The 22,443-nt window shown below is 32.3% G+C and overlaps 1 protein-coding gene across 1 annotated transcript; it reads right to left on the reverse strand.

Annotated features, from left to right (window-relative positions):
• Positions 1 to 5,313: 5,313 nt before the first annotated feature.
• LOC105124494 (homeobox-leucine zipper protein ATHB-6-like) lies at positions 5,314 to 7,908 on the reverse strand. The gene is made up of 3 exons (XM_011024530.1): positions 7,223 to 7,908; positions 6,540 to 6,919; positions 5,314 to 6,328 (listed from the first exon to the last, which is right to left on the reverse strand). The coding sequence occupies exons 1-3, from the start codon at positions 7,284 to 7,286 to the stop codon at positions 5,786 to 5,788; spliced, it is 987 nt and encodes a 328-aa protein (XP_011022832.1). The 5' UTR covers positions 7,287 to 7,908; the 3' UTR covers positions 5,314 to 5,785.
• Between the last annotated feature and the right edge of the window lie 14,535 nt (positions 7,909 to 22,443).

Genomic DNA, 22,443 nt, shown 5'->3' on the forward strand with positions numbered 1-22,443 from the left:
TTAATATCCATTTTGATTTTGATTTTTTTTATTTGACAGAGTTCTTTCTTTATGCTAATGTCCCTGTCTTGAAAGAATTCACATGCCATCAGTAGCTTTTGCCAAGACAAGGAAAGATCGACTACTTGCTGCTCATGAAGACGTTCAACCTATATTTATATTCAAGTCGTCCCTTATCTTTCTGATTTCTTTTTATTCAAAAAACAAAATTAACATTGCCCAGAATTGTCAGGGGGCGAGACAAAGAAAAGGGCTTTTTTAAAAAAAAAAAAAAAGTGAAAATATATTCCATTTACAGTATAGAACATGCATGCTCCTCACAAAATGCGTGGTGAAAAACTAAGTAATTAGTTATTGATGGAAATTTTGATTTATAACTATGGTTATACACTCGAGATTAAATGAAAAGTTGTGTCTACTTATTTTTAGAGTTTAAGTTTTATTGAATATTTTTTTTTTATAAAAATCCTTTGACATCAAATATTAATATAATTAAAATAAATTATAATTTGAAAAAAAAATTGATTTAAAAAATATTTAATTAACATAATTTTATAAAAATTCAAAATCTTTTATCCTATATAAGATAAATACAAGATTTTCTTGTAGTTTTTATATATAAAGTTAAAAAGTCGGTAATTAGCCTAAAGTAAAAGCCACATGCACAAGCTCGGTACAAGCCTGTGCTCCAGTTTTATGGGGTTTTTTTCCAATTTATTTTGAACTTTAATTAAAAAGAGATAGAACAATTGTGCTTGTCTTAATTATGAGGAGGAGGAGGAGGAGGGGCGGTGCTCTTTTCACAGACTTCAACACAAAGGTGTGATCGATAAAAGTGGAGACCAAAAAGCTGCGGCGCCCTTCAGACACCTATGCTTCGGCATCCAATCATGTTTCCCTTCTTTTCAGGCACCCTTTTAAATCTTCTTTTGTCTTCTAGTTTTCGGATTTTCGAGCTTTAGAAATTTTATTTTATCTTTTTACTCTTCCGATTTCTAGCTGCCTGTACTTATCTTTGGCATCAATATAAATCAAATAAATCACATTGTCAAGAGTATTTGTTTTATCTTTATTTTTTATATTTAGAATTTGAAATTATCAACTAAAAAAATTATTTGAATTCATATTAATGCTTCCTATTTATGTGAGAAATACACTCTTAAAATTGCTTAATTTCAATTCACATATAAATAAACTTGAAAATATTCCTATTATAATAATAACAAAAAAATATCTATTGCTGCTTTACACCTAGTCAATTACATACTCCTATTATAATAATAACAAATAATTTTTAATAAATAAATAAATAAATAATATTTTTAATAATGCGATTTACACCTAGTCAATTACACCTAGTCAATTAAATACTCCTATTATAATAATAACAAATAATTTTTAATAAATAAATAAATAAATAATATTTTTAATAATGCGATTTACACCTAGTCAATTACACCTAGTCACTTAAATACTCCTATTATAATAATAATAACAAATAATTTTTAATAAATAAATAATCTTTTTAATAATGCGATTTACACCTAGTCAATTACACAAACTCCTCGGTAAATCTCATGACTGAGTATTGCTGCTTTCAACCCAATCAATTCCTCCCACAACAAAGGACGTGTAAAACAGTGTTTGTTAATTAAAAAATGGTTTCTAAAACTTGCAGTGTTTTTTTTTTATTAAAAAATTTGTGAACGAAAAACATTTTCTACTTAAAAAAAATTATTTTGATTTTTAAAAAAGTATATATTTTTTATTTTGAGTAGAAAATATTTTTTAAAAATTAAAAAAAAATAAAAAATATCTTAATATTTATTAATTATATCAAAATTAAATTTCAATATTTTAATTGTTATATATTTTATTTAAATTCTTGTTTTATTTTATCTCTTAAAATTTGATTTAATTTATTTTTTATATCAACTTTAATATTTATTATTTTAATTATCGTAATTTATTTTTGTAATTTAACATCTTCTTCAATTTCTGAATAGGGGTAGAAATCTTCAGTGTCATCAAGTGAACACATTTTTTAAATTCTCCGAATAAAATAAAACTTAAAGATGAAAAAGAAAAAATGAAGAAAAAACTAGAAAAAAAACTATTCTCTATAATCGATCCTCGGACTTTTCAATTTTTTCCCAGATGTACATTTTTTCATTGATCTGGTCCACGTACTTACATTATGCTCCTGAATTGATCCTTTTATCTGGCTCTTGTGTTCAATTTCTTGGCTCGTATAAATTTAACCACCGTTGGATGGATGGTGTGTAGCTGTCACAGATTTGAGTAACAAGACCAATTTAATTTAATAGGAAAATATAACAGGGAGGACCAGCTCAATTAAGAAAGTACAGGGTCTAATAAAGAAGGTTAAAAACTACGAGGACCAATCATGACTTATCCAATTTTGAAATCAAAATTCCATAGCAATTAATTTTATCCTAGGTAAAAGAAAGGGTCGCTGTTGTTTTCATCCTTTTCACTGGTAAATTCTAGTTTTGTCAGGGCTTTTTTAAAAATATCACAGTGGTAAAAAATTATTTGGTAAAATTTATTTATAAAAATAGCATATTTATTCTGGGACGCGTGAAGACAACAACAAGAAGCATCGGTCGCCCCTCTGTGAACCACATGACGCGCCGGTCTCGCCTATGTGGCTATAAGATACGCAGGTGCGACCCGTGCGTCCTCAACATTGCCGTGCCAACTATATTTTTTCATCATTTCAACTCTGACCGTTAACTTATTTATATTTTTATAAATAATTTTTCAGTTGTACTATTTTACCGAATATTTTTAAAAAACTCAGTCTTTTCATGCAGGAACTCTTGGCTTGTACAATCTTGCCTGTGTATTACAGTGGCCACAAATAAAATTAACGATTATATATGTATGTATGTATGTATGTATCTAACGCATACAAATCCATGGTTATTGAACTTGATTATAGGGTTCACGAGCCACAGGCTTGTCAAAAGTCCAGGATCAATTCATTTTCATTGATTTTTTAAAATAAAATCAAAATAATTTTGAAATTTGTAAAAATTTAATATGTTTTTATTATATTGATCATATTATTAGTTTTTTCAAGATTTTCACTTGATTATATTAAATTAATTCTTACAAAATTTAATTTTAAACTCAGTTTGATCCAAGTTTAATAATAATAAATAAATCAAATGGATCATGCCAAATATATTTTGATAACCATCATTTTACATTGCTAATTTTATAGTAGTTTTCATTGATAATCTCCTCCACGAAGCAAAGAAAAGGGCAAGACTTGAGAATACAAATATTGTCCCTTTTATATCCTAAAAATCGAAGCACTGAAAAATATTACTAAAAATCCAATAGGCGTGGAACTTTTACTATGCACATGCTACTGTTTACTCTTTTATATTTCAGTGTGACTGCTATTGTGTATTCTTTTTTTAATTTAGTTTTTAAAATTTATTTTATGTGTGATTGCATCCCTTTTGGGTTAAGTTAAAGAATAATTGGATTACATTTGTTAACTAGGAACAATATTAAAACACAAAAACAGAAAACAAAGTATAAAAAACATCATAAATGAGTGATAGTTTGAAAATTCACACAAAAAATTTAATTTAGTTCTCAAACTTTACAAATTATATATATTCAGTCCCTCAATGCTTTTCAATTACATTCTAATGAAAAGTTTTTTGATTATTTTTTAATTCTTAGTTTGAGAGAAAATAAAGGTTACTGGATTTCAGTGCTACAAAGAGAAAAAAGTGTTAGTATCAATGTTAACCTCCAAAACAATCAATATTTTTATTAAATTAGTTTTATTTGATAATGAAAGTTTATATAAGATGGTTTTTTTTCTCTTTTGAAAGTGCCTAAAAACAAATCCGAGCATGAAATTATTTTTTTATTTTAGGTTGATTTTAGTTTTTGGAATGGTATTGTAAGATATTGAATAGGTTTATGAAGATTCATATGGTAATGGTATTGTAAGATATTGAATAGGTTTACGAAGATTCGTTTTCTAGGTATTTTGATTAAAAAATAGATTAAAAATTAAATTTTTAAATAAAAAACCGTTAACCTTGATTTTGAATTTACCACAATGATTGAAATTTGGGTTAAATAATGATATATATTTTTTAAAAAAACAGACAATATATCATTTATTCTAACCATAATAAAAAAATAAAGGTCCATGTGTACAAATTCTAACAAAAAGATTATGCTGGATGACCTGACTTTTAGGCCCCAACAATACTTGATTTTTTTTTTTGAATTTCTTCTGTATTTTTTTAAATCAATTTTTTTTTTCAAAATTATTTCTTTATTTACATTTAAATTAAACCCCTTAATCTATAATTTTTTCATTATTTATATTTAAATTAAACCACTTTTCTTTTATCTTGATTTTACCATCTCTCTTGAATGATAATTATTTTTTAGTTATTTTATAAGTATGTAATTTTTTAATAGATTTTCTTATTCATATACAATTTTTCTAATCTTTTGTATAGATAAATTTTATTCTTAAAAATAAATATTTTTTAATCTTTTATATAGATGAATTTTATTTTTAAAAATAAAAATATTTATTTTCAGATAATATTTTTAATATGTGTAACCTTGATATATATTTTTATTTTATTTTATTTTATTAAATTTAATATGCATGTTTATTTTAATTATCGCTTGAATAAATAAAAAATTATTTTAATAAACAAACTTAGCAAATATAATTAGATAAATATTTTATTTTGTAAAATTAAAAATATTTTTAAATATAATTATCTCTCTATATTTCTATTTTTATTTTTAGTTATTATTTATATTTTATTTATTTATTTATTTATAAACACGAGTAGTTCTTAATTTATTTAATTATATATATGTGATTTTTTTTATTCACTTTAACTTCTTTTAACTATAAAAACACCACACAAAAGCCTATGTAAAATTCTTTTCTAGGAAAAATAAAATATTTTATCCACAAAGAACGACTGAAATAACTGGTCAGTACAGTTTTCATTACCTGTTTTTGCTTTTGAAAACTTTATTTGCTAGAAATTAAAACTCCAAAACAGGTTGCCAAAATTTCAGAAAATCAATTAAAGAGGTTTTCAAGAGTTGCCATACAACTCATCGATTATAATATTTTTAAACAAAAAGAATCCAAAAACAAGTAAGTTTTATGATAAAAAAAACTTAAATCTGAGTGGTCATGGTCGTAAAATGGTGGTAATTAAGATTTGCTTTATATTGTACTAATTATGATTTTACCAATTAAAAGGAGAGAAAAAGAGCGTAGACAAAAGTAAAAGTAGAAGCTATGATTATTTGCCATGGATTCCAAGATTTCCCTTTCCCTTTTCAATTTTTCTTATTTTTCTTACAGCAATAGAGACTCCCAATGACGACCTAATCATTCCTCGCACGGCTTAAGTGACAAATTATACCATTTAGGCGTCACCTGACTCACTTAAGCCCGCCCACGTTGGAGACTCTTCTCTCTCTCTGCCTTCCTTTTCTAGGTCTCCTTTCTTTTTTTCTTGGCATTCTAGCCCCTATCCCATCCTCCTTTTGCTCTCCCATACTCTTACTGGACCAGTAGTTGTCAAGTTTCACTCTTTTAGCACCATGGATACCCAAATACGCTTTTAAATTACATAGATATTCCACTTCGATTTTACAAAATCCTTGGAGCTTAGCCAACTCTCTCTCTTAAGGTACCACCCACTATTTTACCGCTTCCTTATTTTCAGTAATTGTTCCTCGTTTCCTAGTTCCACTGATCAGAACTGTACCAAGGAAGACTCGGAGGTTGCTCATCAGAGAAGAAATTGCAAGCCTCCTCACTGCTAAAGAAATTGTGTTCTTCCAGCTTCACAAACTGGGTTTGATATGGTTTGGAGAACTGAAAGCAATTCATTGATGATGGTGAAGAAGATGAGGCGGAGCAGTTGAATCTGAGTGATGAAGATGGTGGCGGGGACATCATTAGCTGGCTTTGGAGAATCCCAGATGAGGAAATGGCTGGGTTAGGGCTGTTATCTTCATTCAAGATTGCACTTGAGTCACTATCTGATGACCCATCTTTGAAGTCTGGGAAAAGAGAGGCTCCTAGTCCAATATTAATACTGCTGTGATTGTTGAAGGTTTCATAATTCAGCTCTTTTGTTGCCGATGCAGCGACAGAATCAAGGAGTGCTGGTGTATCTTCCTCAGGCATCTTGTCTTCTGACTCGGCCAAAATTAACTCTTCTTTGATAGAAACATTGCTCTCCGCGTTCTCTTCGTTCAGCTTTGCTTTCAGTTCCCTTATCTGCAACATGAAAATTTTTTTTTTAAAAAAAGATTAACCAAGAAATCTCTGCAGTTTTTAAAAACTAGCCGTATGCAGCTTTCGTTTCAGAATTAATGAAGAAAAATGACTCCTTTTGACATCACACTAACGAAAACTTCACAAAGATTCAGCTCATTGTCGTCCTGATTCATAGAAAATAAATAAAGAAGACGAAATTTGAAATATATACCTCTTTGAGTAGAGCTTCATTGTCCTGTTGGATGGCATCGAAATTGTGCTTAAGAGAATCATAATTGGCTTTAAGAACGCCATAATCTCTCTCCAATTGCTTGGTTTTCCACCGGGCACGGCGATTTTGGAACCAAACAGCTACTTGTCTCGGTTGCAAGCCAAGTTCTTGGGCTAACTTAACTTTTCTCTCAGGTTCAAGTTTGTTTTCGACCTCAAAGTTTTTCTCCAAGGCCTTGACTTGATCTCCACTTAATCGCCTTTTCTTCTCGGTAACATGGCCTCCGGCTTCTTCCACACAACCCTCTTCATCTAAGCCATCCAACATGGACTGGAATTCCCTGCTATAAACATGGGTGTGGTTCCTTGGACTGCGTTCCTCTATAAAATAACCAAAAGAAGAGTAAACATAAATTAGTGGATACGAATATGAATAATAACTTTATACTTGAAAGAATAAAGTGAAAAGTAGTGTTCGAAGCATGACAATTCCTAAAAAGAAAAACAAAACTTGTTCATTTGGATTCAAAGGTTATTGCAAAACTTTGATAGGTGAGTAGTTACTATCACGAAAGATGGAAAAGAAAGTTAATAAAAAGCATGGCACCATTTGGGCATGTCTGAGCTAATTAGCTAGTAGCATTAAGAACATGAGAATCAAGTTGATGCGGTCTACGCAAGAACCTGCAGATGGGCAGATGGACATCAAAGCACCAAGGGAATCAGAGCTGCCAAGTGATCTCTTCATGACTGATGATGATTGTGGTGGCGGTACTGAAACAAAAAGAAAACAACTTTCTCTAAAGGAAACAGATCTATTTTTGTTTAAGATCAAGGGTGTCGGTCCTCTTCTTGTTCTTCTCAATTCTTCGTAGTTTCAAGATCTCTCTCTCTCTCTTTTGGGTTGGGGAGGGCGCTCAAGAGGAGAGGGTTAGTGCACTTAAAAAGTACAAAGATTTATTTGTTTTCACCTGTAAGAATTTTCATGTATATAGCTAGACCAACTTGTACAGTCTTGCTGTATACAACGGTACCCCTCCTGCCCTCTACAGTCTCTCCCATCTTTCTCCAATTTCAACACGACTACTTCCTCTTCTCCCTCTGTACCCATCCAAAGAAACAACCAGCAGAAGAAGAGAAAAAAAAAAGAACGAAACTCAACCCCCCTACAAGCGAAAGTTACCAATCAAGAAAGAAACCTCTCTTTTCTTTCTTTCTTTCATTACATCATGTTACCCAATCAAGTTAACATGTAAGATTCTAAACATTGAATTCTCTATACAATAGTCTAAGAAAAGACAGGGAGGGAGAGAGGGACGGAGGGTTGGAGGGAGGAGGGGCAAACCAGTTCACAACCTAGCAGGCCTCTCACAAAATTTGTGTCTATAAATAAACCAACTTGGGTTTGATATAGGGTTAGAATCTGACTTTGGGTTAGGTGCAACAGTTAATTCGAGCCAAATGAAATGAACCCAAATTTCAGTCTAAATGAAATTCTTGGTTTACCGGCTATTGCCGGTTTTTGACCGTTTTAATAGTGTTAGATATTTTTTTCCTGGGCCAGAGTGTGTTAATTTTACATTCAAAAAAAATTTGAAATTTTTTATTTTTAAATATTTTAATATGTGATATTAAAAAAAAATCAATATATTTTTTTCAAATTTGTTTTTTTAAAATAACAACTCCCTCGTCCCTTAGCACTGGCTCAGGGAGGGAGAGAGAGATATGAAAGTTGAAGCTATATATAAGTTGAAACCCGCTTTACGGCTCGGCTTGGAGCTGATGGAGATCTAGTTTTGCATCAGCGTATCTTCCCTTATACTACGGCGTGGTCGGTGCGATTAATCATCTTTTTTTAAAAAAATTTGCAGGAAGGATTTACCAGAGTTACATTTATTTATTTGCATACTAAGGTGATATCTATGGATTAAAAAAAAGGGTATATCTTACGAAATATAAATTTTGATTTCAAGATAAATTAAAAACTGCCTCTCTTAAATTACTTATAAGAGAAAAAAGAAATTCAAGTTAAAAAACATATTTTAGAGATATTTATTCAAAGTTATTTTTTTTTAATAATAGATATATCATGGATAGCACGAAATAAGAATTTTAACTTTTAAATAAGGACAAAAATGACTCAATCTTAAAAGTAATTGTTGATACATCGAATGTGACTCAATCTTAAAAGTAATTGTTGATAGATGGAATGTGTTTGCTTTAGTATTTTAAAAATATTTTTGAAAAAATTTAAAATTTAATTTTTTTTTATTTACTTTAAAATTAATATATTTTTAGTATTTTTAAATCATTTTAATATGCTAATATAAAAAATAATTTAAAAAATAAAAAACATCATCAATATATATTTTAATATAAAAATTTATTTAAAAAATAACAATAACCATGTTTCCATACAATTACTTCCCTAAGAATACTCCTATCTAATGCAGTAGGAATTCCTCCTACCTAATATATGATAGTTTCTTCCATCATTCATGTGCTGAGTAGTATTTAGTGTTTTATAAATTTTTAAAAAATCAAATCATGTGTGCATAGTAAAAAATAAATTTTCTTGTAGGAAAAAAGTTATATAATAAGATAAAATATTTTCATTAATTTAAAAATTTTAAAAATAATTAATGCTACCCATATATATATACGTTGAGAGGTTGCAATATATTATGTGAAAGGAATTATTGCTGTCCAAATTATTGTTTGTAAAGAAAAATGAAAAATATGGGGGCAAATGTCTAGAAAGAAAGATTATAAATTACAATTATAATTACAAAATAAACTGAAAAAATATATGATATTTTACTACAGCGTAGTTACCGTAGATACCTCTACTCACAAATCCAGCATCGATTGCAAAATAAAATTATATTTTGATCCCTTAATTCCTTATGCTTTACACTATTAGTCTTTATAGATTTAAATATTTATATTTTTTTTTATTGAATTTTATTTTTACTATTTTTTAATTCCTAGTTAAATTACGAAAATTAATAAGAGCTGCTGTGATTTTGTGGAGGCAATTGCCCCTTCACTTGCATTAAACTCTGCCCAACTTTCAACTAAGAACTTTACTCTTACTCTTGCGTAGTATTTAACATTCATCTACTTAAATTTAGCGTTTACGATTTTTTTTTAAATATTTTTCTGTTAACTTAGTTTTCTGCAAGTAGTTCAAGTTTGACAACACAGAGTAAAGTCTCTAAAATCTGTGGAAGGATCCATGCTGTCATTGTAAAATTTTTTAGCTGGCAAGAAAAAAGGATAATATAAAACACCACCATAACAGCAATAATATTAATAACTAAACACTTTTGATTTATACGAAGAAATTGTTTTTAGACTGGGTTGAATGTTTTTTAATTATAAAACTAATCTGAAAAAATGAAGGAAAAAAACCCTTTCGTTTTTCACGACACGATTTTATCCAATGACTTTCCATTAAGAAATCAACAAAAGAAAAAAAATAAAATGAATGACTTTCCATTAAGAAATCAACAAAAAAAAGAAGAAGATATTTTCTTAGTAGTTCTCTACTGTTCTTGATCATATTCTCCTGGAAATTTCTCTTCTGCATGTCTCTGTCCAAGATATCACAGTATCTAGGAAAGATAGATTCTATGAACCAAGTAACAGTTCTTTCTTGGTGTTTATAGCTTGCTCTTCAGCTCAATAAAATCTGAGCTCAACCCTCTGAAGTTTCACGCACCATTAAACCTTGAATACCATAAAATTTGCTACCGACTTCTTCGCTGCAATCATAGAACATTCAAATTTCTTTGAATGGAAATAAATTTAGGTTTGCCACAAAGTTTCTTATCAGATTCTCAGTAGACCAATTTGGGATTTTGTATATATTCACGGCTAAACACCTACTTGATTGTTAATGTCTTCATCCGTTGCATTACATGAACCTCCCGTTCATTATATACCAATTCTCATATATTTCAAGCATATGAATAAAGCAATTGCTATTTTAGTGCTTATCAAATAAATCCAAAATTGTCAAAAGGCCATTAGAGTCATCGACGGTCTTCATCAATGGACATATCGCTGATCACTTTTTTCTGTTACTCGATAATTAGGTTGCTAGCTAACAATGCTTTTACTACCTTCGGTTTCATGCATGGCTAAATCATGAAGAGCACGAACGGTGGACAACTTTTGAATAATGCATGTATCTAACCATATGAAGGACAAGCACTTAAATTTCTTTTCTAGCAGTCAATTTATGCTTCAGTAGAATACTCCAACTCCTGCAAAATCATGACAACACCGACATTGTATTCAATGCCCCAGCTTTTTCCTTCTCTTTTCCAGGCACTAGCAATATATGTACGTAGTAGAACATGAAAATTCCCAATGCTACCTGGACAGCATAATCATGACCTAGCAAGCCAATATGCACATCTTTTTTTACACGAACATCATTGAAATTGAAGGAAGTCCCTGATCGATCATATATATCCTAGATTAATGGGAGTTTTCATCAAGATTTCACTCCTTAATGACTAGAGGCTTTATTTAGTAATTAGCTCTTCGTCGTGGAGCATAGTTTCGAGGAATATAGGTAATGGTTATGATAGATTGAATAGAAAAGAAGAAACAGCGTTTTTTTTTTCCCCAGCAATACGTAGGCGAAATAGTTCCATCTTTACCTAACATGGTGTACATACGTAGGCATAATTTTCAGTCCTCTACGTCAATGTTCAACTTCCAAAATCTATAGATGACACCTCTCTGCTAAGTGTGAGAAACCTCTTCACCCCTCTATTTTGCCAACACCGACAAGGAAGACTTTGTAGGAACCTGCAAGTTAGTATAGGTCTGGCAAAATGACAATAGAAGTGTTAGCGAACAAAGTGATGAGGTTGTGTTACATTATCTAAGCATTTGTTTTCGAAGTAGTGCTATGCCAAAAATTCTGCTCTGAACAGGTTTGTGAAAAGTATTAGCTGTGAAGATGTGAGATCCGATCCACATGCGAATCCCAGCATTCTGATGGCTCGCATTTTTTTTTATTGTTCATTTAATTTAATTTTAGCTCCATTTTCTTTTTCTGAGGAGTTCAAGAGCAATAATTTAAGAGAGAGTCTTTATTGCTTGCTCTCTTTTCCCGTAAAATATTTTGTCTCGACTCTTTTTGCTATGTTGATGACAACAAACTTGAAAGAACACTGTACATAAAGTGAATGATTTGCGTATACATTCTCTTCCTTTTTGCTTCATGACCCCTATTAACAGAAGTGGAGCACTCTCTTTTTCGTGCATGATTTTCAGTTTTATTTATTTATTTTGGAAAATGATGAAGAGGTATCAATGTATTTCAGTGAAATCAGTTGCTGGCCAGGCCTAGGCAAAGTGACCCTATGCCTGGTTAACCACAAATCATTAATAATGAATGCTACCAATTTCCAAACACAAGATGCATGGTATACGTCCGAGAAGAACTGCAGCCACAGGGCTAAAAACCACCCATAACTAATTACAGTAGCTCATTTTGTCAAGAATCAAAAGGAAAGCTGGCGCCTGTCTATATCAACATCCATGCACAATGAATGAGATCCAGTTTGGCACACGAGACATCGCGGAATATGATAAAATGATCTGTGAAGCTATTTGTAAGTGCATTATGTGCCAAGGTTTTATGGGATCTTGATATAGAGATCAATTTTTCTAATCTTGTAGCTTTAAACACAATCTAATTAATCCTATGCTATTCACTTCTCCAAATGCAAGAAGTGAATTTTGATTTTCAATCTTTATCATGGTTGGTCAATTTTCAACGCAGCCCTCTTTTCTGGAATATCACCCAGATAATAAACAGGGGATATAAGCAAAATTTTCCAACCTGTGATAGGCAGGCACAAGTGGGATTGCAGCTGTAATATGATCATAAGAAATCATGTCCCACCACACCTTGACTTTTTCTGCGAATTGGGAATTTAGGACCCACTTTATTGTTTTTCTAATTGACAACAACACGTGTGAGTTGGGTTTTTGGGTTCTCATCTTTCAGCACTGTCCCCCCAACAGAAAGGGGAACTGATGAGTTGTGAGCACGTGGAATTTCCCAGAATTAACAAAAATTTCGAAAAATTTGAAGTTCCTTGCATCCACCAAGCTAAGTAGATCAGAAAAAGTTCTGTCCTTGAAATATTATGTGAAGATGCATGGAATCCACACATGACATGTAAATCTGGACAAACATGATAAGTTCAGTACATATCTTTGCTAGCAAAGTCCTCTCAAGTGAAATTGCACGGACCATCTTTTGCGTTCTGTAATCAAAAGTGAAATGATTGTTAACAAGACCTTCAAGCACCCAATTTCCCGAACCCTCCACAGGTTTCCAAGAAACACCATGGTGTACATCATATTTCCAAAGATCTTTGTCGATTATTTGATCCTGGCATGCCGGTTCATCATCGAAACTTGCTAATTGAAATTACTTAATTCTTTAGTCCTAAATACCGAAGACTTCAATTGCGAATGTCCTACAAGGCAAACGACTAGACTATTTTTGAACTTGGCTAATGATCCATTACATTCACCTATCAATTCAATTTGATTGAAAACGTAGCATCATTAATTTAGAACACGCAGAGATGTAAATAAGAGGCTGTCAGAGGCCCACCTCTAGCTCTGCTTTCTGTGGAACTCAAGCCAGGCTGAAGAGGATAGGAGTTCAACAGTAAATAGGCATGGGAGAGATTTTTCAGGTTCGTGGGACTGAGCATGGGGACATATTTATTGGTGTCGCTGACTTGGCTCAAAGTTTCCCACAAGAACAACGAAGAGTATTCATCAGCTATCATTTTTGTGTGGATAATATGATTGGTGTAGGAGAATATATCCAACTTCTGAAGCACGTTAGCTCCTGGATTTAGCTCGTGATTAACTCCTTGAAAGGAAGCAATGAAAATTGTTCATACATAATCATTATTAGTTTCTCTCAAGAGCTAGCAACTAAAGCAATATTCGTGACTCAATCTATCAGTGTACTTGCGATTAGTCAACCATCAAATGCAAATTTAGACCTAAGTACATAAAAGTTAAGGCTGTAATTTTGCAACGCTTCTAATGAAACAAAACCTTGAATTTTGAAGCCTTCTTTTTCCTAAATCGTGACCGGGTGTCTATATAAGCCCACGCCGACGCTTAACTTGGTTTTTCACCTAAGCAAATTTTAATTACGTAGTTAATTCCACAGGGTGTCTATATGTTCATGCCTTTACATTGTAGTTGGAGGCACTTAAAAGATGTTCTAAATTGAAAATTACATGTTTTTTGGGATGTTTTCTTTACTTTTAATATGATAGGGATGCTAAAAATACAAAAAACGATGTGAATTAGATAATCATTTTTTCTGGGAAAATGCAGCTTAGAATCGAGGGCATGAAAACAAGGACTTTAAGCAAGTTTTTCCAAAGACAGCGTAGAAACAAGGGCAATTAGTGTAGACAACACTCACTTATCACCATATTTGTTAGTAAATACCTATCAATCAATTCTTACAATTGGCCAAAAATGGACGCTTTGTCTATTGATTATGTCGGGAATCAAAGCTTTTATAGCCATAGCTACTGTGAATTTCAACTTTTTCTCACGGCAGCCAGCTATTGAAGACCCCACACCTTCAACAACTGCCCTTCAGATGACCATTCAATTGTACAACCATCTTAAAAAAAAAAAAACTATACTTTGTCAAAATTCCCCTCTCAGAATCAATCCCAAGATTAGGAACAGAAAGTAGGCAGCAAATCTTCAAGCAAGGAAAATGTGGTTTGTGGATACTAGCAGACAGGGATATGCATGCAGGTTGTAGACTAGGTTGTAGAGATAATCCTTATTGTACCTGCTTTAAAGTTCAATTTCCTCATGTGTTTCATTTTTTGTTTTGTCAGATCAGGCCAATTGATCATGGTTGCTAATCTTGGCCAGTCTTACTGTCTGATCGTTAATTTGGGCTGGTGTTTTCCAATTGTTTTGAATGGCTTGAATCAAAATCAGTTTCATTCTTTGAATTTTAACAAAACCACCTTCTACCAGAAAAAAAATAATATCTTGACAGCACCTAAGAGATGTAAATCTTAATCTGCTGTTGGCTAAATTATTCGTAATGCAGGAGCCATAAAACTAAGGGTACCAGTAGATGCCCGGCCGGGTCTTTTCATGTCTAAGAGAGTCATGGCCAGATTTCTTACTTGTATAACCGCATGTCTGGACATTGGGTTATATCTTTAGTGTCTTTAGGTTTCTCTCAAGGTTTGCAGAAAAACAGCTGCAGCAGAAACATTAGGTTTGATAGCGTGGTGATAAATGATTGAAATTGCGTTTTATCCCATTAATAGTTTTAAAAGTTATATTCACTAAAAATTCTCATAAAATCTTGATTACGAAAAACCTACAACCTACAACTCGACACTCGTAGCTTTTTTTTAAATCTATATTTTCAAAGCTAAAAACACACTAAATAGAACTATAACCAAATGGCAAAGCAAAGACCTCACGGGCCAAAACCTTCTCTTTTTTTTCGTGCCAGATTGATTGATCAAATCATCCCGCGATCACATGGCCTTAAAGAAATTGATATAGGGATTTAAAATTTCCAGAATGAGGGGCTGGAAAACCAAGTTTGAATAAGATGTTTTTAAAGTGGCAGAGAACAGACTTGAAGAACTTGTTTTCCACACTACTTCCCTTACTTTAAGGAGTGGGAAAGAGAGAGGTCTTTTTGATATGTAATAGCTCCTACCACCTATGAGCAACCTAAGTGGAAAACAAAATTTCGATGTTGTCAACAAGTGTGTACAGAATCCAGCATGGGTTCAAAACAAAGAAAAAGATACAGAAGAAATAAATTAAAAAGTAATCAAATAGTGAAAAGATTTGGTTAGGTAAGTGGGATTAATAGGGTGTAGACCCCATAATGGCAGACAACTTTTCTTCTTTAGCTTTCTTTTCTATTTTTCCAAGTGCTGCCTAAAGGTTAATTTGAAAAGCAATGGAAATTAGAATCTCGCCTAAGACTTTGTTTTCCATGTCTTTGTAGCACATGATAGTGTTAAATCCCTGAAAAAGTTTGGTTTCAGAACTCTCCAGAGCTTGTTGCCATAGACAAGAAACCACACCACTTGACATTAAAACAAGTAGATTTGTAAAGAGAAAGAAGAAGGAGATGATACTATTATCATTAGCAAATCTGTTGCAGCAAAAAAATTGGTGACTGAAAAAGGATTTGCTATTAATAACAAGGTGTCATTAGAAAAGGTCTCTGTTGCTCATGATTAGAAAGTAGCTAAAAATTGAGTCAATAACAAGGTGAAAAGATAAGGGCGATCAATGTGGTTTGGATTCAAACGAGGCAAAATGCTTGTTGAGCTTGGTAATCGTTAGGATGTGCAGTTTCTCCCTTGTCTGTCTTGTTTAGCTTGGTAGCGTTGGCCCATGGCTGATACATTTACAAGACAAGGCTGAAAGGCACGCCAGGGCTGGTTTTAGCTAAGTAGCGACAGGCCATGCTCAACATACAAGTATATTATTGAATTTCAAAGGGGTTCAGCACAGGACAGAATGCTTCACGATTCCAGGGAACTGAGTTAACTATCCACTCTTAAAATAACACAGTGACATGGGGCAATTCTTTTCATTATTTTCGCCACTATTATTTTTATTGCAATATTTCCTTTATTGTTAAGATTTTCAGGGTGTGAGAGTTATAAAAGAATACAACATACAGTTTAGTAATATAAGTATAATTTCTGATTGGACGGTTAGAGATATTTTGATGTAGAATTACAAAGATTCTATTTCGAATTTAAATTTTATAGTGATCAGAAATTAAAAAAACCTTTAAAAAATACTTAAAAACTAGTGGTTAAGTTTTTTTTTTTCCTTGTTGTATTTGGACTCTGTCTCCTAGGACTTCTAATATAATTAATATTTTACTAATTATTATTTTTTATTTAAATATTATTATAGGCTGTTTTTGAGAATTGAAGATTAACAAATAAACATTCCAGATTCTCTCTATAATTTTCTCTCATCACTAGCCAATTTGTAAATAATAATGGAAACCCGAAAAAAAAATCACGAAGATTAATTGGAACATGTTTTAAGAATTTATGGTATTTGATGGTTTTATAAAATGCTCATAATTTAGGTCTCAAAATAAAAATAAAAAAAACTCATGGTTTGATAAACAAATATATTAAAGGAATACTTGTTTTTGTAAACCATGCAAAACATATAGTGATAGTTCGGTGTTATATATTTAATTATTCTTTAATTTTTAATTTAATTTTTATTTGTGAGACTTTTTTTATATATATAAATTATTGATTTTGTAGGAAAAACAACTTGAGCATAAACCTCCTCTCCTCTGATAGAGTAATACGCGGAAACTCATATAGTGAAAACTTTTATCAATAGCAGAGCAGAAAGGTTCAAATTAAGTTTTTTTAGATAGTTACAATTGCTTTACTAATATTTATCTGCATCATTAATATGAATTTTGAATTTTAACTTATTTTGTTTTTTAAAATACATATATGTCCATATGGTTGTGAATTATAGAGAAAACACTTCGATCCATTTTTCTCATGATTCTTAATTCTAGTTGGAGGCTAGAGCTCTTAATGGAATTAATAGAAATCAAATTTATAGTAAGCTTATAACATCAACATGAGATTTAACGATGGGTTGTAGCGTTTCAATGGTAGACACGCGATATTTCATCTTAAGCCGGACATCAACGAGCATTAAAGAGATGATCCAAGATAGGTTCTAGGAACAATTAGTTCTTGAGTTTCCCAGTATAAGAATAGGAACAAGGGCCTTTTTGTTGGCGATTTCAACAATAATGTTCACCCCTATTTTGTCGAAAATATATAAAAGGTTCAGGAATTCTCAATGAAATCAGCGATGGAATAGCCCCTTAAAAATCAAGTTTGCTGCTAGACTTCTCGATAGAAAATAGGCAGTAAAATATGATTTTCTGGCGCAAATATTCCATCATCCATTTTGTCGGTAAAATTAAGCAATGCACCTATGTTTCCCTCTTTTCTAGAGTTCTTTGTACAATCTTGCCAGAACTAGTTTATCAGGGCTCATGATTTAACAACACAATCATCAAGAATACAGCCAAGGTAGCCCCCCTGATTCTGATACTTTTAGAAGATACTCATCAGCCAAGATTCAGGACAATCATATCAAGAGGTTCTTGGATATCCTGTGCAGCAAGGCTGCAACTCAATACTCGTGCCTCTATAGCCTTGGACCAAAAATAAAGTAAGATGAAAGTTGAAGCAGGCTGGCAATATGATGCCCTTAAGATTGTTCATGAGAGGCTTTCAAAACTATTCACTTAAGCCAAAGGGTTCACGAGAGACGATCTAACTTTCAGCAAAAACTTTAAGTTGGATCCATACAAGTTCTAATAAATTCAGCAACCTTCTAACTCAGCGATGCAACCTGTGCCATTCCAAGTTTTCCAAAATGCGAGAGCAAATAACAAAATAGATTAAATTAAAAAAGGACCGTGAACTTGCAGCAGGTTTTTGTTTCTTATGACCAGTTTTTTTGTTTGTTATGACCAGTTTTCGATGTTGTCACTAAAATAAATACAAGGAAATCTCACGATTTCCAATTATGTTTGAGGGCTACAAGAATTGTCCTGCAATAAATAAATCTGGCTACCATGTAGAAGCAAAAATCTAGCAGCCAAACTAATTCTTAAACTGTTGTCTGAACCTAGACATGCAGGCAGACCTTTCTAAGTTCTTAATGCTGTCAGCTTCATTTAGCATTTACACTGTTTTATATGGAAAATGCAAGGCCCCAGCATTAATCATCAAGAAAACGAACCCCGCACAAGAAAAAGCAAGAGGACTGGGCCATGAAGATTAGGCATTTTTTCTTTGTTCTGTATCATGGTTTCTCCAAGGGTTTAGAGCTTCTCTGATTGCCTGAGCTTCAGGGGAGCTCTCCTAGGCTCGTCTCTCTGATCCAGAACAGTTACCTTATCATCTGCAAGAGAATACACTAATGAATCACCTGATAGAATGTGGTAAGTGGCATAGTGAAGCAGAAGAATCCAATTTTATGACACCAAACAGCATTGACAGGCAGTGATGGTAATGGCACAGAAACGGTTACATAGAACTGAAATATTGTTCAAATTGAACAGAGTAGTCATCAAAATGTATGCATCAATCAGCTCTGTCATAACCAAAATTTTGACTCCTATTTTATTAAAAAAAAAATGTGTGAAACGATAAAAATGAGAATTGAATTGAAATTTGGGCCAAGACAATGTAATTGGAAGTTTTACGATTTAATTAGTTTTACGATTTATTAAGATTAGTTTTTTTAGCCAAATGAAGAGCTTAATTAAAGAAATATCAAGGTTTAGGGCTGATTCGGGTTAAAATTACAAGCAATTAAAATTCAAGGATCAGTTTGTAAATGGTGCTAAAATACAGGGTTCCAATTACAATTTACTATGGGGCTTGATTACAAACTTCCAAAACTTCAAGGATCAAATGCAAATGGCCATTAACATTTCATCTCCTCCATCCCGATTCAACAGAAACGGCGGAGAACGTGGTAACGTCTTTCGCCCACGATGTGCCATTAATAGAGACTATCTCAGCGGTGCACGATGGACTCTAGGAGATGCAAGGGCGTTCTCTGGCTTCTAAATATCGAGCACGGCAGATGAACAATGGGGGGAGAGAAGCAAAACTAAAAACTGGGGAAACTGAGAGAAAGGGAGACCCAGAACAGGAGGAACAAAAGCAAAAAGGGAGGCCAGGAATCAGAGAAAGGCCTCAGCAGTTGGGGACGAAAACCAGGAGAAGAGGAACAAACCCAGAAACCGAAGAAGAACAAACCCAGAAAACCAAAGAAAAAAACCGAGCATCAAAAACAGAGGAGAGTTTAAAAAAACAGAGCAAAATAGAGCAAAAAACCATACCCAAATTCGAAAGGAGAAGCCAGCACCGTCCTCTATTCTTCATCACAAAAACTGAGGAACCAGGGGAAAAACTAAAAATAAGAGCAGAACCGGGAGGCTGAAGAAAAAGCAGAACCGAGAAAAGAAGAGGAAGAAAACAGGGGATCACAGAAGGGAGGAGACATAGAGCACGAACAGGGACGAACGAAAAAGAGGGATCAGAGAACAACCAACCATCGCGCCTTCGTCTTCGGCGTCGTCCTCCGCTGCACAGGTAAGTTCCCATTCCCTGCATTCGATAAAACGTTCGAATGCAGTGTGAAGGTAATTTGATTACCTTCGCGCTGTTCCTGCACTCGTGAATTACTTCACGCGTGCTTCTTCTTCTTTTGCCCAGCCAGCGGGCCGGGGTGGCTGTGCCTAGCCCAGCTCATATGGGCCGATCTGGGTCCATCATAAAAATAAAATATATGTTGAGCTGGGCTGGGCTGGAATAAAAATAAAAAAATAAAAAAACAGAGATGTGTGTATGTAAAAAACAAAAACAATTTATTATTTTTATTCATTAACGTTAAAGTAAAAAATACTTATTCAGATCTATTTAATTGTATTTTATTTAATTACATAAAAAAATAAAAAAATATGCATGCAAAAATAAAATAAAATAAATATTTTGGTTTATTCACTAACGCTAGAGTTAAGAATAAAAATACCAATGTAAATTTATTTTATTTTATTAAATTTTAGTTTTATTTAGCTACATAAAAATAAAATGTATATGCGTAGAAATAAATTTATTTTATTTGTTTATTCATTAACATCAGAGTTAGGAATATAAATACTGATTTAAATTTTTTTTTGATAGCCACGTAATATTTATCAAAACTAGAATTGGAAGTATCCGTAATTGAATATTTACTAGCACCAGAGTCAAGAATATTATAAGCAAATTATCATAGCATAAACTAAGAAATATTTAGCAATTTAAGATAAAGTCAGCAATGTAGTCTGCCTTACATGAAATGTTTAAAGAGTGATAATGTTTGTTTTTTTATATAAAAAGTTCTGTATCATAAATTTTTTATTGATTAGTTAGGTATCTTGGTGATCATAATACTAGATTATAATATCTTAAACAAAACTATTCCTTGTCAAAGAACAAAATATTAAAAATATATTCTTTTTATAATAAACTTTTAAGATCATCTTGATATATCCGAGTACGACAAGCTCATGATCTTTCCAATACACATGCACTTTTTGCTGTAAAAATGGATAAATTTTGGGAAATATAAACTCGAAATACACTTGATTTCCACATGCTCCCGCTATCCGATAAAACCCAACTCAATTCACCGTCAATTTTCAATGATCTCAGGAATCCCTAGTGGAGCACCGTCAAAAAGTAACAAAGATGCACTCCCCACTTCTTTCCCTCTCAGAATCAGTATTTGGCTTCATTCATAGATGTACATTGACACTTGTGGTCAGACTGGTGTAAGGCAAATGTTTCCACAACATGCAAAACAAAGTCATTGAACAAAGCATAAGTCAAGTGAAGCTTCCACAACAAAAAAATTACACTTCTTCAATGTTAGAAAAAACAAAGTATCCCACAACTAGAGAGCTAAAATCCATCAAATTAGAAAAAATAGAAATATAGAAGGGGAGCAAAAAGCGAGTTGAAAAATAATGGTGACAGCAAGAATCCAATACATATGAGCACAAACAACAAGCCTGTGAACACTACAGTTCAAAATCACCAAAGTTGAAAAAATTAGAAATATAAAAATGGGGCATAAAAGGAACAAAAAGGGTAAAATAAAATAAACATTAAAGGAATAAAAGGATGGTCCTCACACAGAAGCCAGTCTTGATCATGAACAATTCAACAATTCCATAGAAGCTCCAATCAAAGCACCACCAGGCTGATATTTTCACATACCAATCTAGAAACTTCATTTCCACTGCAATTTTATCTAACCAGTTTAGCAGTCAAAAAATAAAAAGCAATTAATAAAAATGAATGCAGGGATGAGTTCAGAGTGATACTTCTTCAGTAAGTTCTTAGATACCCTGTGATTGCTTTTATTTTGCATAAAAGTGAGCTTTTAGAATTTAATAAAATGTCTGATTTTTCTCCATTACTCTTAGATAACTATTAGGAATCTAGATATATGATTTTTAACTCCAGGGATTAAACTATCACTTTTCAAACTCGAAGTCAAAGTGAACTTTGTTCATGGTTTTCAATTCCCACTTGCAACTTTGCGTGCGCAGTGTGCTATGCTGCCATAGCCAAAACCATTTCTTTTCTTCTATGCTATTCATTTCTTGATGAAACTTGGACATTTTGTGTCCAATTATCTTTTAAAAGTAATTTATTTTTGTGTTTTAAAAAATATATTTTTTTATTTTTTAGATAATTTTGATATACTATGTTTACAAACCTCCCATTAATTTCCACATTTCAAACCAATATTTCAGAATTAATTTCATAAATCTTAACCAAAATCAACTCGCCAATGCCCATAAATCAAACTAATTATTTACCATACTAACTTCAAAGAAAAACCCATTTACCATAAACCTCAAACATCCCACGTAAATCAAAATCAACCTTTTTCACTTTTATGCTCAATGTCTCATGGAAGGAAAGAAAGAAAATATTTCCAGTAAGTATATATACGACAGAGACATGAACTCAAAAGAAACCTCAAAAATCCAAGAAATGAGGGAACTTGCCAATACTGGCCTTTCTTTACTAATTTCTAGCGGCAAAATCAATGCAAAAAAACAAGTTAATCCAATATGGAGCTAAGGAAGTCGGGGCAAAGTTAGGAGAGAGATAGTGTTCCTTCCTCAACATTCCGAACGACATGTAGTCTATAAGTCCACTTCGACCAAGGACGGACTTGTCTTTTAAAGAAAA

Source organism: Populus euphratica, unplaced genomic scaffold (assembly GCF_000495115.2).
Source record: "Populus euphratica unplaced genomic scaffold, PopEup_1.0 scaffold35.1, whole genome shotgun sequence".
In the NCBI taxonomy this organism is placed as follows: Eukaryota; Viridiplantae; Streptophyta; class Magnoliopsida; order Malpighiales; family Salicaceae; genus Populus; species Populus euphratica.

What these genes read in the sequence shown, in the direction of transcription:
- LOC105124494 (XM_011024530.1), bottom strand. Translation starts at nt 7,286, where the DNA reads ATGAAGAGATCACTTGGCAGCTCTGATTCCCTTGGTGCTTTGATGTCC. An exon ending in GTCCATCTGCCCATCTGCAG is followed by an intron (nt 6,920 to 7,222) that starts GTTCTTGCGTAG and finishes GTTATTTTATAG; the next exon opens with AGGAACGCAGTCCAAGGAAC. An exon ending in ATGAAGCTCTACTCAAAGAG is followed by an intron (nt 6,329 to 6,539) that starts GTATATATTTCA and finishes TTCATGTTGCAG; the next exon opens with ATAAGGGAACTGAAAGCAAA.